Here is a 12,987-nt window from a genome sequence, read left to right as displayed (position 1 = left end):
TATCTTCGTAAAGAAGATCGGGAAAACGATACCAATGGGAGTAAACGCAGGAATATTCAATGATACGAATGCACTTTGCGACTCGGAGAAACTAGAGATCGTTGAGAGTCTCATCGCATCTTCCAGAGATCCTCCCATTGCGCCACACTGGACTAGGACAATGGCTATGTCGAGCAATTTATTATTCTCACTCTTACTTGGATTAGTTTGTGATTCAATGGCATTTTAGTAATTCAAGATTAACAAACCGATTAGTTAACGCAACGTGTACGTCTAATAGCCGAATTATCCGAAAAGTTGTTACAATAAACACAACTTTGTTTTAGAAATCCACGTTTTTATTTGTAATTATCACCTATCCATTCGATATACTTTCGTCGATGTAATACAAAAATATTTATATTAAAGAAAAAGCTGTCCTAGACTAACATATTTCTGTTTAAACATTTTAACACTATCGTCTAAAATGGTTAAAACTATTCGAAGGTTACGGCAAAAATCTATCGAGATTATTTGGAAAAATCACACGCGATTACAATTATCGTTGGTTTTCCTTCGCTTTTGATCCTAATCCTAACTATTATTACCGCAAAGTTGAATACTTACTCGTCGCACTTTCTTATCATTCGTTTAGGTAACAGCAATTTTAACGCGCTAAACGATACTTTGTTTCGTGTGTTTGTTATCATGAATTTTTAATAAAGTATTTATCGTTATTTGTTTTTGTAAATGCGTAACTTTGAATCGTTTGTGTTCAAGACCGATACGACGCGATTTTATGGTTAAACAGCGTTGTTTAACGTTTTTTAACGACAATATAGTAGACGCATTGTTGGTGGAGGATTTGTTTGCTCGTTCAAGATAATCAAAATTTATAAACGTAAAAAAATGTTATATAAAGATTTAATGTTATCGGGAAAAATGTTCCACAGTAATTCGTCGATGTTACTGGCTCGATGCCATTAATTAATTTATTATTCAATTTAAGGTCGATATCGTAGGGGTAAATGCATCTCTTGTCATAATTCGTCAACCCACAGTGTTCTACTCTGTAAATCGGGCACATCCATGCGTGTGTAATTGTTCGATATTGCATGACGCGTGATAGTCGTGTCGCTGCTATCCATAGCTTAAAATTACGTCATTAAGATATTATTCATCGTGAACATTCACTATATTCGCGTTGTTAGAAAATTAGAAATAAACTATCAAGTTTCAGCTTTGTTAGTTGCTGCTGCTTAAATTACTTTGTAATTCCGTGTTCTTTTTTCTTTGAATTAAACTCACGGTAGTATAACTTCCTGCTCAAAATACGAACATATTAACCGATTTTTTGAGAATCCTATGCTCGTCACTGAAGTATACTAATATTTGCTTATATCACCGACGAAGATTACGCTAGAACTTTTAGTACAGTACGTACTTACTAGTTCTTATAAATGCTACTCGAAACAGAACGCAAAGAGTAGTATAAGACATTAAAAATCACAAAATCACAAATTTGTGTGGTATATGTATATATATAGAAAAGAACCTAATAAACCATTTCATGGAATAATTATTTTATACCTCTCTGAGTCTAAAAATACCATTTAAATTAAACTATTGCACAATAATAGGGAAAAGTATAATAGTATCAAGAGAAACGAGACATTTCATAAAAATATCCATTTTATTTCTCAAACCTCGTTTCTTGCGTGTCCCTTTTGTTACATATAATAAAGTACTAATAGTAACAGACATAACGATAATTACTATAATATACATTACGGAGGATAGTAATAATAACCACAGTATTTCGTAATGGGACACAATAGATGTTTTAAAACATATGACATTTTTTTTGACACAATAATTATTTCTATATAAAAGGTTATCAAGTGCTTTACAAAAATGGATCATGATACACCGAGCTTGATGCATCAATTATCACAAGATTGCTAAAGCGCTGAAGCGCGACTCCTTCTTTCGAAGAAAACTAAGTTTATTGTGGGAAACATAAATGGAAATGTCTCCCGTTTTGCTAAATGCCTAAGAAAAATCAGCTACAACAAGACGCATATCAAAACACGAATTTACTCTCATTGAGCTTGTATTCAAGTATGATTCTAAACGTATAATCACATTATATCGCGTATCGAAAACATTAAACTTTTAAAACCACCTAGATTAGCTCTGTCCAATATCTATAATACTTCTCTACCAGTATTTGTGAATTACGTTAAATTTTAAACTCCAATTTGAAGTTACATATTGGAAAACAGATAAAGTTGTATATTTGCGTATACGCAGAACAAATTCTATTGCGTGTTAAATAAACAAAAAAGACGAATAAGAGACAATTTTTCGTTAATTGTTGAACCCAAAGGTTCTCGTGTAATATTAAATCCAAATTAAAATGAATTAGAAATATGTTCTGCAATTCTAGGACAAAGAGGAATAAAATGTGTAACCATTTGATAAATAAAATATCGGTTTCTCTGCTATAAAAAAAATATATAAAACAAACAATAGGATGCTACCTTTAACTACATATTTTTGTTTTCGTTCGACAGCTTTCAAATGTTATTCACGATAAGTGTTATTGTTGACTGCTGGCACTCCTTTGAAGTATCACACGACAGAAAAGTAGTCTTTTACGTTCATCCATACTGAATCATCGTTGCATTATGACCAACTCCTATATCGTAGATAGTTCAGTCATAGTCGTGAGAAGATTCTGTCTTATTAAACAAACAGTCTCTTTCTTCCTGAGTGGATGGAACATCCGAAGTAATGGGCCTCAAAACTTTCGGCACCTTGCTCACTTTACTGAGACCTTCGGTGACACCGCTACCTCCGGAAACACTGGAAAAAAGACTGAGATCGTCACATTAGAACTGGCCAAAGTATAAAATAGTTAATAGAGTAAAAACTGCTAAAAATATTTGAAAATAACGAATGAAAATAGCTTCTTTTATATGACGGTAAGATTTTTCATAAGTAAGAGAAAAATATCAAATACGTGAATACTCACACGACATCCATCTCGTCGTCCTCGTCAGCCTGAGCTGTTTCATCGTTAGTTAATGTAAAATACGGATTCGCAGATGCTGCTCGGAACTTATACCCGGTAAGAACAAAAAAGACGTATGTAAACATTTCTCGGAACATTTCATCTAACCATTCGTATTGGAAAGGTACTGTAATCTATAAAACAGAATAACAGAAATGAAATCTCTTTTGTACAAAGTGGTCAAAATAGTGGTAATGTAACGAAAGCTATACCTTAAGTAAGTACACTATGATTCTGGTAAAGTAAATGTAAGAAAATATCATAATATAGAAATGCTTAAAAAGCTTGAGCTTGCGTAAGTTGATAGCTGCCTTGCCATCTATGTGTGCAGCTTCCTCTACGTGCTTAATACTCCAAACTACTGGAAATATAATAGCACCGCAACAAAGCAAGTCCACGAGAATAAAAACATCTCGCCACGTTCTATACTCGATATCTCCTTCTTCGCTTTCTTCGATTATTATTTCTGCCACGTTTGCCAATACCTGACAGATGACAATATGTCATAATGTATCTACCTATATCGATTCTCTTTTTCTCCCTGTGTCTCGTATAAAAATACTAACCTGTAACGGTATTGCTATCATAAAGAGCTTCTTATCTTTATCAGCTAAAATATGTTTAATAAATGTCCATCCAGTGCCAATTAATACAATGGTGATAAAAAGTACGGCTCCTTTCAATAAATGTGTGATATAATATAGAATTGCCCAAGCAGCAACATGCTCCCCTTTTGTTTGAATAAAATGATAATTAATCCCATGGAAGAGTAATGACATGGATTTCAGGTACACCAAAACCGCCATTAAGTAATGAATCTTAAAAACAGGGTGCCTAAAAAAAACATCCATGAGTTTCGAAGGAGAGAAGGACATTGTCATATTGGTGAACCTCTGCTGTACAAATGTAAACAAAACTCTTACTTGCTCTTCTTAAGAATAAATACCCAGAAACAACCTGACAGAAAGAATAAAAGTGCCATCATGAAATATAGAGCTGGTAAAGGCATTTCACCTGCACTGAGGAAATTTCCATTGTTAATTTCCGATATTTGTATCTGTAAATTATACATCGTATTTATCACAATGTCAGATTCAGTAAATTAAGATTGCTACAAAAAAAGAAAAAACAAATTCTTACCGTGAAATCAAATGCTACCTGGGAATCATATTTATAATTCGGACAATTATGGAAATAAAGAGAATAGAGACCTTCTTCTTCCGCACTGGCAATATACATAGAAAAACTTGTATTGTAATACTTTTCTCCTTTCACGGTCTGTACGGTCATCGCGAACGGGGTCGTTTGATCAGAACAAATGTTACCGTCTGACCCCGTCTCAGATTCATCTTCGATATTAGTTCTTTCGTTGCCTGTGGAAAAATTACGCTATAAGTGATACGTAATAGTTTCAGAGATTACCAGAAGGAAGAATATATGAAAGAAATTGTTATTTTATTTGGAAATCCATTAAAACGGTTTAATTTAATATTAGTCGTAAGTTTGGTATAATGCAGTTGAAATATTATTGGCATGAAATGTAATACTCTAGAAGACAGTTACCTAACCAAACCCTCAAAAATACTTGAGTTTCGAGGTATTTATAACATTGAGGACGAGTCACGTTAATTATAGCGACTCTCATCTTAGTGGTGTTCGATCACCGATGTCGCTTCAGGTCCACATTCCATAACATATCAATCACATTCGTTTTTAGTTCTACGACCATGCGAAACTAAGTTAAAAGTTTGCATTGATAGCAATGCAAGTTCAAATTTCGTATCTAAATTTTTATTTATCAATTCTTATAATGAATAAGAAGCAGAAGTCTCTTGTTAAGATCGAAATCAATCTAACATTGAAACGTTACAAAGTGCTGTCATATTTCGCTATCATCATCGAGCGATCAATTCGTAGAATCAATTCGACAACCAATTAAACATGTTAAATGTCAGATAAGATAGATACGCAAGTCCAATGTTAAGCATGTATCAGTACAACTGAATGAAAATATCTGATGATTCGTAGTGCCATCTTACCGTTAGTTGGGTATATATGTACACATACAATACATGCATATATAGTATGCAGTATGAGTAAATGCGTATACACAGGAGCGAATGATCTAGTGGGTTAAAATGTAGAGTGAACTCATGCTGGTATCAAGAGAATGTATACGTATATTATATGCAAACAGTATAACAAAAATTCAAATAACAAGAATAAAAAACATAGCAATTAATGGCAGATGGCATTCGATTTACGTCATTCATAAATTATCGCAATAATATAGGTTCTTATGATCGTTACAACTATAAGCTACAGTATAAATAAAATTATGCGATACACACGAAATATTTATATATCGTATACATCGATAAAAATTTCTTTGTAAAAGAAATGTTACATACATATATATGTAGCGGCATATGTAGTCAGAGGATAATTCAAATCATGTTGTTGTTTTGCCTCGGAGTATCAAGACCGTTAGGTTACGAGTAATGTAAGAACAAAATTGATTCCGGGCAAAACAATGCCGCCGCTACAGGCAACCGTCGAATGAAGATGAATTTGAATTTTCCGACTCTCCCCCGACCAGTATAAATAAATGGACGCGATCGCGAGCGAGAGAGTATCGCAGAGTATCGCAGAGTATCGAAGAGTATCGAAGAGTATCGAAGAGTATCGAAGAGTATCGAAGAGTATCGAATATTATCTACAGAGTATTTATCGAGTTACGCGATGAACATTAACGAGTATTTATTCCGCGACTTGTATTTTATACCAACGTATAAACGGCTGTAAATTAATTAATTTATTTATTCGAAATATATTTGACGGATTGCGACAGCAATATCTCGCTCTCGTTATTTCGCACTATCTATCCTCGATCAATCCTCCACATATACATACATATTCTAAGGTCGCGATCAATGCAATTCATGCCAACTTGTTACTTTCCACCTGTTAGTCTGCGTTACGATTGAATCAAGTTTCTAATATTAGTAGCAAACTGTGTCAAAAATAACTTGTAACAAAAATAATATACTATTTAAGTTCGTAGGTTGACGTTGTTTAAGATTATTCAGAAATTTAAATCCTTCCTTTCATTGATATGTAACAATCTTTTAATTGAATATTTTTAAATGAATAATAAAAGGAATCGTCATACTTATTGTAAAATTAAAATCTTTAGATAATTATGTGAGATTGATAATTAAAATTAAACACAAATATTTTATCGATCGGATAAGAAAACAAAATTAGATAAGACAAATAAGAAATTTGCGAAAATTATGACATACTACGAAGTAATACTTCATCCATTCAATGGTATCTTTCCCGCAACTACTATAAACATACATACTTACGTTTGGATGCTTGCCAAAAATAACAGTGTACTACAAGATCGACATATTAAATCCATTTATCCACTTTTGAACACTGTTCATTTTTTACAACAATGTACCTCTCTTTTCCGAAAAGAAGTAAAAAAATACAAGTTTTTTCAAGAAATCAACGAAATTTTGTTAATTTTCCGAAACCGAAGAAAGAAAGATTTGTTTGATAGGAGGAACAGTTCCAAGATCTTGAACTTTTAACTACAATGTTATTTTAAATATTCTTATAACATAGTTAAATATAACTTGACATTCTGTTTTCAATTCAAATATAATATCTTAGAGTTTTGTTTGACAAAATACTGGATTAACGGCTGCAATGGTTACAGCGGTTGTAAAAGCAGTGTTTATTGCAATAAAATTCTATTATAAATTAATCGATAAAATTCAAATAATTGGAAAATTTCAACTCACCCGGAAGACCGTTATCGCTGAACCTGGGTGGAAAAGAATCTCTGCTTTCCCGAATTAGAAACACGTTGCTGAAATCTTTATAAATATGTGCGATGTGTAGGTTTCGACTACAGTTTATCTTCAACCTAAAACACGTTTTCTCATACATTTATGTTATCGAATTTCCGAAATAAATGTAAAGTATCGATACTTACAAGTTGTTCTTGAGGTCCATTGTGAAATATATTACGGCGCTGTCATTTCTTTGATCGAAATCGGGCCTGACGCTCGAAATGTCTTCGAGTACACATCTTTCCCAGTGACTGTCTAAATATGGATTCATCGCATCGGTTAAGGTACGATCCAAGGTGAACCCAAACTAAACCATAAAAGTATAGAGTGCACAATTATAAGAAGAAAAACAGGTTTTGGAGTTTTTCGAAAAAGCATTTTGTAGTTAGAAATGGTAATCTTTATAAAATAGGCTGAAAATACGTTAATAAGCGCTGCTGTATTGTACCCTTGAGCATGAACGTAATCAGGATTGTAGCCCCGAGAGCATGTTAAAGAACTTGAGTTTACCGGGTTTAATCAAATATTTATGAAAAAATGTACATATTACGAACGTTCACATTTTGTTGTCTGATTATGGCTATGCATTTAAATGTTATGCGACGGCAACCTAATATTCGACGAATTAGCCGATATGATCCTATACCATATATCGGGACGCACCAACTGATTGATTAGATGAAGTGCGTATCACACATGTGCGCATTTTTATTGACAGTTACATGCGAAGCATTCTCCGTTGTGAATAAAGCACTGACGGCAGTGCAGCAATGAGAATGACGGAAATGGAAACAGGTGTTTGTGAATGAATGACGCGTGAATATATTCACATTGCGATTACTTACCACGGCATTCTCGTCAAATGGGTCAACTCTGAAATTTGTTAAATTTACATCGAGAGTACCTCCTTTGTAGAAACCAAAGGTACTTAACGCAATGTATCGCCGTACGTCTTTCTGTAACATACAATATTACAAGTACATATGTATAAACATAACAAAATTCCGTAACCTATGACTAATCGACAAAAGGAAAGTGTTCTCTAAAGACAATAATTTATACAATTAACGCAACTGGCTATAACCTATATGCTGCAACTTTTTAATAAAGTCTTTGCGGGAATCTTTTATATTGTTTACTACGTTTGCAACCATTTAGATAATCGTAACTATGAACGTAAATGTCAGTACGATATTATCGTATGTAATATATCGTTCGTTTACATAATTAACTTATTTTATCTCAGTTTAATGTGATTATCACTTTATACGTGTAAACCGAATAACAAAGTTAATTTTAGTGGCCGGTTGAAATGCGATTGACGTAGCAAAGGAATTCTAATAAAATAATGGGTAGATATACAGATATACACTACACGCGTTATAGCTGAAGATTCCTTGAACTAACCCGTAATTCGAGTTTGTGAATTCTACCCGCTGCTAATACGAATATTGACATAGCCCAGAAACATCGTATCACTAGTTGCGTCGATTGCATCTTTGCTGCTTTTCACCAGAAAAATGTCACATCACGAAAATACAAAATAATCATATCTGCAACACACAATCTGCGGTCATCGATACACGAGCAGAAACTGAGCTGGAACAGCAGGAATATCAACGTGATAGACGGAACGGATGAATTGAACTACGCGCGATTTTTTAAATCTTCTTTATGTATCTTTAAAGCAGAAGTAAGATTATTGTCTTATTATTATAACAAACATAATATACATATGAATATATGTATATATATGTCGTTTATATCACTTAAACTCAAATAAATTATTTTCTTTCTTAGTAATGTAATCTATAACAAATATAAGTTTATCAATGTTTATAATTTCCATGTAATTTGTTTTTAAAATAATGATTAACGATGATTTAAGATTATCGACGAAATAGACAATCTCAAAATCGTAGTGTAATACATAAATTGTATTAATTTGTTTACGTTCCTTTAGCGGAAATGTTTTGAATTTCAGGTTATGTTTCATTTGCCAATGATATTGTATAGAGTGATTTGAGTTATAAGTATTGGTATGGAAAAACATTTTGCATCATTAAAATTATTAGATTCGGACACTGATTGGAAAATAACAGAAGATGTTAATTATTCGCAAACACCATCTTCTCAACGAATCTCCATAAAACAGATGTATCAATCTGAAACTCAGCCTAACTTGATTAGACAATACAGTTGCGACCACATTTTTAATGAACATGTAACTGCAAGGTAGATATTATTGTGTAGATTTGATAACAGCACGAATAATTATTTTTTTAATTTTAGACCAGTGGAAACGTCCGAAATTAAGCGAACCGATAATAAAACTTTTAACGAGCATCAGATGATAACAGAACCTTGTTTCGACTCGTTTACATCTCTTAATAGGCAATTCTGCAAAAATAGCAATATATTACAAGCACCAAAATTTATACCAAACAAACCATTAAATGAGATACTATTCGATGAAGTTGAAAATGTAAATCCTACAAATGTATCCCGATTTTCATTGCATTGCCCAGCAGCAAATGCAAATACAATAAATCAAGAAGATCATTTTCCTTCTGTACAGCTGAGAAATTGTGAGAAAACAACTGCTGAAATTAGACCAAACAGTGATACAAAAATTATAAATAAGAAGACATATCAAGACATAAAAAATAAATGTAGGCCACTAGTATTAAAAAACAAAATTTCTCCAAAAAAGAAGATAAATATGTGTTACTGTGGTTGTTTAACTTTGAGCATATTACCAATAATTGCAGTAATAATTGCAATGTTTTTAAATTTGAATATACCTACAGTTTGTAATCGTGAAACGTTTTTCTTAAATGCTACTCAAGAATTACAGCAAAAGATAAATGGACAAAGAAATGCAATGTCACAAATTACAACTCATTTAAATCAGGATATTTTCTATTTAAAAGTTTTATGTCTTATAGGTGGAACAGGTGTTGGGAAATCTTACACTGCTCAAATCATAGCAAAACATTTTCCTCTGAAAGAGAAAATTTTTATATATGATATATTGTTGAACCATCATACCGATGCATACTTGTCAAATTCACTTGATTTGTATCAGTTAATTATACTGGAAAATTTAAAAATGCAAAATTTAGATATTTTTTCTAATATAATAGATGTATTAAATCAAACAAAACCTAAATGTGTCACCGTAATAGCAATTTTCAACATAGAAGAAGTGAACAATAATCTAGAACGAAAAATAGATTTAACACAAAGCATAAATACGATTCGCGAAGCACTGGTCCATAAAAAGATTGATAGTTTAATTGTTCCTTATGAGCCTTTAAACGAAGAAGCATTACAAATGTGCATAGTTGAGGCGGCAACAAACAGTGGTTTGACACTTACATTGGATCAAGTAAATGAAGTCAAACAAAATTTATTACTTTTTGGCAGTGGCTGCAAAGGGGCATATGCTAAGGTACAAGTTGTTGGTAGACTCTAAATTTAATGTAATAATTTATTTATCTTTACATATATGTTCCTTTTTCTTTAAAATATAGAAAATTTTCAAGACTAAAATATTAGCGTTAATTACTCAGAAAAAATAAATGTACAAAATTATAATATCTTAAAAGCTTATTATAGGTTTCAATGTGATCTTAGATTTAGTCTTAAGTATTACAGATGTTATTGAGATATTAACCTTTTTAAACTAATTATTATATGATCAGTGATATTTATGTCAACTATTTTCGCTAGAATTTTATACAAAGTGTAGCATTATCACATCTATAATGGTTGATTGGAAAAAGGAAATACTATACGAATTGCATAAAAAATAATTATTTTGATACACTAAATACAAATATGTAAATCAACAATTAAAATAATATAATAAAAGAGCATCAAAGTAACTATAATATTATAAATTATAGCATAAATATACGTATGTTATAAGAACAATTTTATTTGAAAAGCAGAGCCAAATTTAAACATTTCATACTTTTAATAAACTGTCATTTTTATCATTATATTTTATTATAACATTTTTTAATACTTCATACATTTTTAAATAATAAATCATAGTAAATACCCTCGATCACTTTTTATTACACATATACATTCCTTAGTTTTCAAAATACATTCAACACAAACACCAAGTTTACACAGTTTAAACTGCTAGCTAAAGCTGTTATTTAGTTTATTTAAATACCATCTTGATTTTGTTCATTGCATTTCTTTCTTACACTTTTCCCCCCCTTGCCTCGTTAAAAAAATTGTTTATCCCTCTGCCACAACCACTGCCAAAAAGAAACTAACATTAAAAATAAGAAGAGGAAAATAATATGTGTTAATAAGATGAGAATTTGTGATTTAAAAGATATATCTCCAATATAGTTATTATTGTAATCCTTTGTATTTAATCTGCTTTATTCATTCCTTCTTTCATTCATTAATCAATTAAGAACGCCAACGATACGTATAGGTGTTTTATTTTGTAGAAATTTGTAGTACATTACATATATTGTACATAGTATGATATAAAATATTGTTTATTTTTTTCATAACTTGGCGCTGCAGATAATACCGTTCAATTATTGCTCAAATCTTAATATACGATGGATAACGCGAATTCATGTCTTTTTGAGATAATATAATGTTGATTTAAGTGTATTACGAAAGTGTAAAAATAAAATGTTTGATAATAATTCATATAGGGGTAATTAGAGAATGAAAATTCGATGTGCGTCAGTCTAGTTATTACTTTTTACAGTGTACGTATTTTATTCTGCACAACGTGGCACGTTGAGTATTTTTTACGCTTTTCTTATGAAATTACATAATATGTTTACGTCTGTTATATGGTTCGTGATATAATCTTTAAACTTATCCTAAATCGCGAAGAACACAACAAAACCTTGGATTTTTTCTCCAAGATCGGTACTTTACACTTTACGTGACACGATATCCCATAAGATGTTATGCCTGCGCTACATTTTCTATATCAGGACGCTTCTTCACGTATGATCACATTTCACTTCCTGATAGTAAGTGCTCGAACCATTGCATGTCATAGCTTGGTAAATAAACAGCATCGAAACAACTATTACGTACACTCATGTGAGTACGACCGCTAGCGTTATGCAAAACCATAACAATCCATGTAACTCGCTATACATTTCCAATATATTTTCATCTTTGTTAATTGCTATAGGAATATCTACATATTTAAGAATTTTTTAGAATTGTAAATTAGCTTTAAGTTTGAGTATAATTATTAGTGATGATATCGACAAGAAAATAAAATGACAAAATAAAATTGACAAGTGTAGCGTTTGTTAATTGTCAGTGCGTAATACTAACGTAGTATAGCGTCCAATATAATTCGTCCTGGTTTTTTAAAAATATATATATAATTAATCTCGATGCGTAACTGTAAGACATATTCGAGATTAAGAGTAGGAAAAAAAGAAATTTCCTAATTATTTGTTACGTAGATCGGTGATGTAAGATAGAAACAGTTACCTGGAATACACTGATTGATTAGAAAATAAGATATGATTATATATTTTTAATAAATTTGAAGAATATTGTCGATTAATAATTCACTTGTTGTTCGAAATATTACACGATGTCATCGTGTTTGCTTTACTAATGTTAAATTATTGAAAGATAAGAATTATTTAAATTTCCAATTAATTAATTTCTTCCAACTTATGTATTTATATTGACCGTGGACTTGTAATATAATTATCATTTGATGAATTACCAAATTTAGGATACGAACTGTAAGGGAGAATATGTAGAACTTTCATTTCTATGTGGAGCCACAATTTTCGGGACGTTTTGTAAGAATTGTAGAAAAGTAACATAGTAGAGAGAAAAAAAAAAAGAAAAAGTTGTTACGAAATGTACTACTACAGTGCATCGTTTAAGTTTAAGTGAACGATGATATCAACCGACGTACCTATAAAAGACAAGCAATTAGGTGAACCATGGTATTCGATGGTTTGCTGCAAAGTGACGGAACAGTTTTTTACGTATCTTTCGTTAGGCAATTTATTCGATCCATTTAACAAAGAAAAGTAT

At 31.5% G+C, this 12,987-nt stretch overlaps 2 protein-coding genes across 3 annotated transcripts; one reads left to right on the top strand and one right to left on the bottom strand.

The window, feature by feature from the left end:
- Nucleotides 1-1,653: 1,653 nt before the first annotated feature.
- On the bottom strand, nucleotides 1,654-8,523 carry LOC117207656 (protein GPR107). 2 transcript variants are annotated; one of them, XM_033448057.1, is made up of 10 exons: nucleotides 8,329-8,523; nucleotides 7,767-7,877; nucleotides 7,065-7,228; nucleotides 6,871-6,995; nucleotides 4,196-4,428; nucleotides 3,979-4,112; nucleotides 3,622-3,889; nucleotides 3,268-3,540; nucleotides 3,017-3,189; nucleotides 1,654-2,859 (listed from the first exon to the last, which is right to left on the bottom strand). In XM_033448057.1, the coding sequence occupies exons 1-10, from the start codon at nucleotides 8,416-8,418 to the stop codon at nucleotides 2,697-2,699; spliced, it is 1,734 nt and encodes a 577-aa protein (XP_033303948.1). In that variant the 5' UTR covers nucleotides 8,419-8,523; the 3' UTR covers nucleotides 1,654-2,696. The 2 variants fall into 2 exon arrangements, with proteins under 2 accessions (XP_033303948.1, XP_033303949.1); XM_033448058.1 differs by having other exon boundaries at nucleotides 1,654-2,847.
- On the top strand, nucleotides 8,496-10,756 carry LOC117207658. The gene is made up of 3 exons (XM_033448062.1): nucleotides 8,496-8,614; nucleotides 8,906-9,156; nucleotides 9,214-10,756. Exons 2-3 carry the CDS (start codon nucleotides 8,963-8,965, stop codon nucleotides 10,397-10,399), a joined length of 1,380 nt encoding a protein of 459 aa, XP_033303953.1. The 5' UTR covers nucleotides 8,496-8,614; nucleotides 8,906-8,962; the 3' UTR covers nucleotides 10,400-10,756.
- Nucleotides 10,757-12,987: the final 2,231 nt, after the last annotated feature.

This window comes from Bombus bifarius, unplaced genomic scaffold (genome assembly GCF_011952205.1).
Source record: "Bombus bifarius isolate JDL3187 unplaced genomic scaffold, Bbif_JDL3187 scf7180000008045, whole genome shotgun sequence".
NCBI lineage: Eukaryota > Metazoa > Arthropoda > Insecta > Hymenoptera > Apidae > Bombus > Bombus bifarius.
Note: the sequence above shows the minus strand (reverse complement) of the source record. Positions and strands in the feature narration are given on the sequence as shown.

What these genes read in the sequence shown, in the direction of transcription:
- LOC117207656 (XM_033448057.1), bottom strand. Translation starts at nt 8,418, where the DNA reads ATGCAATCGACGCAACTAGTGATACGATGTTTCTGGGCTATGTCAATA. An exon ending in CATTTGACGAGAATGCCGTG is followed by an intron (nt 7,229 to 7,766) that starts GTAAGTAATCGC and finishes TTTATGGTTTAG; the next exon opens with TTTGGGTTCACCTTGGATCG. An exon ending in AGGTAGCATTTGATTTCACG is followed by an intron (nt 4,113 to 4,195) that starts GTAAGAATTTGT and finishes TATAATTTACAG; the next exon opens with ATACAAATATCGGAAATTAA.
- LOC117207658 (XM_033448062.1), top strand. Translation starts at nt 8,963, where the DNA reads ATGGAAAAACATTTTGCATCATTAAAATTATTAGATTCGGACACTGAT. An exon ending in AATGAACATGTAACTGCAAG is followed by an intron (nt 9,157 to 9,213) that starts GTAGATATTATT and finishes TTTTAATTTTAG; the next exon opens with ACCAGTGGAAACGTCCGAAA.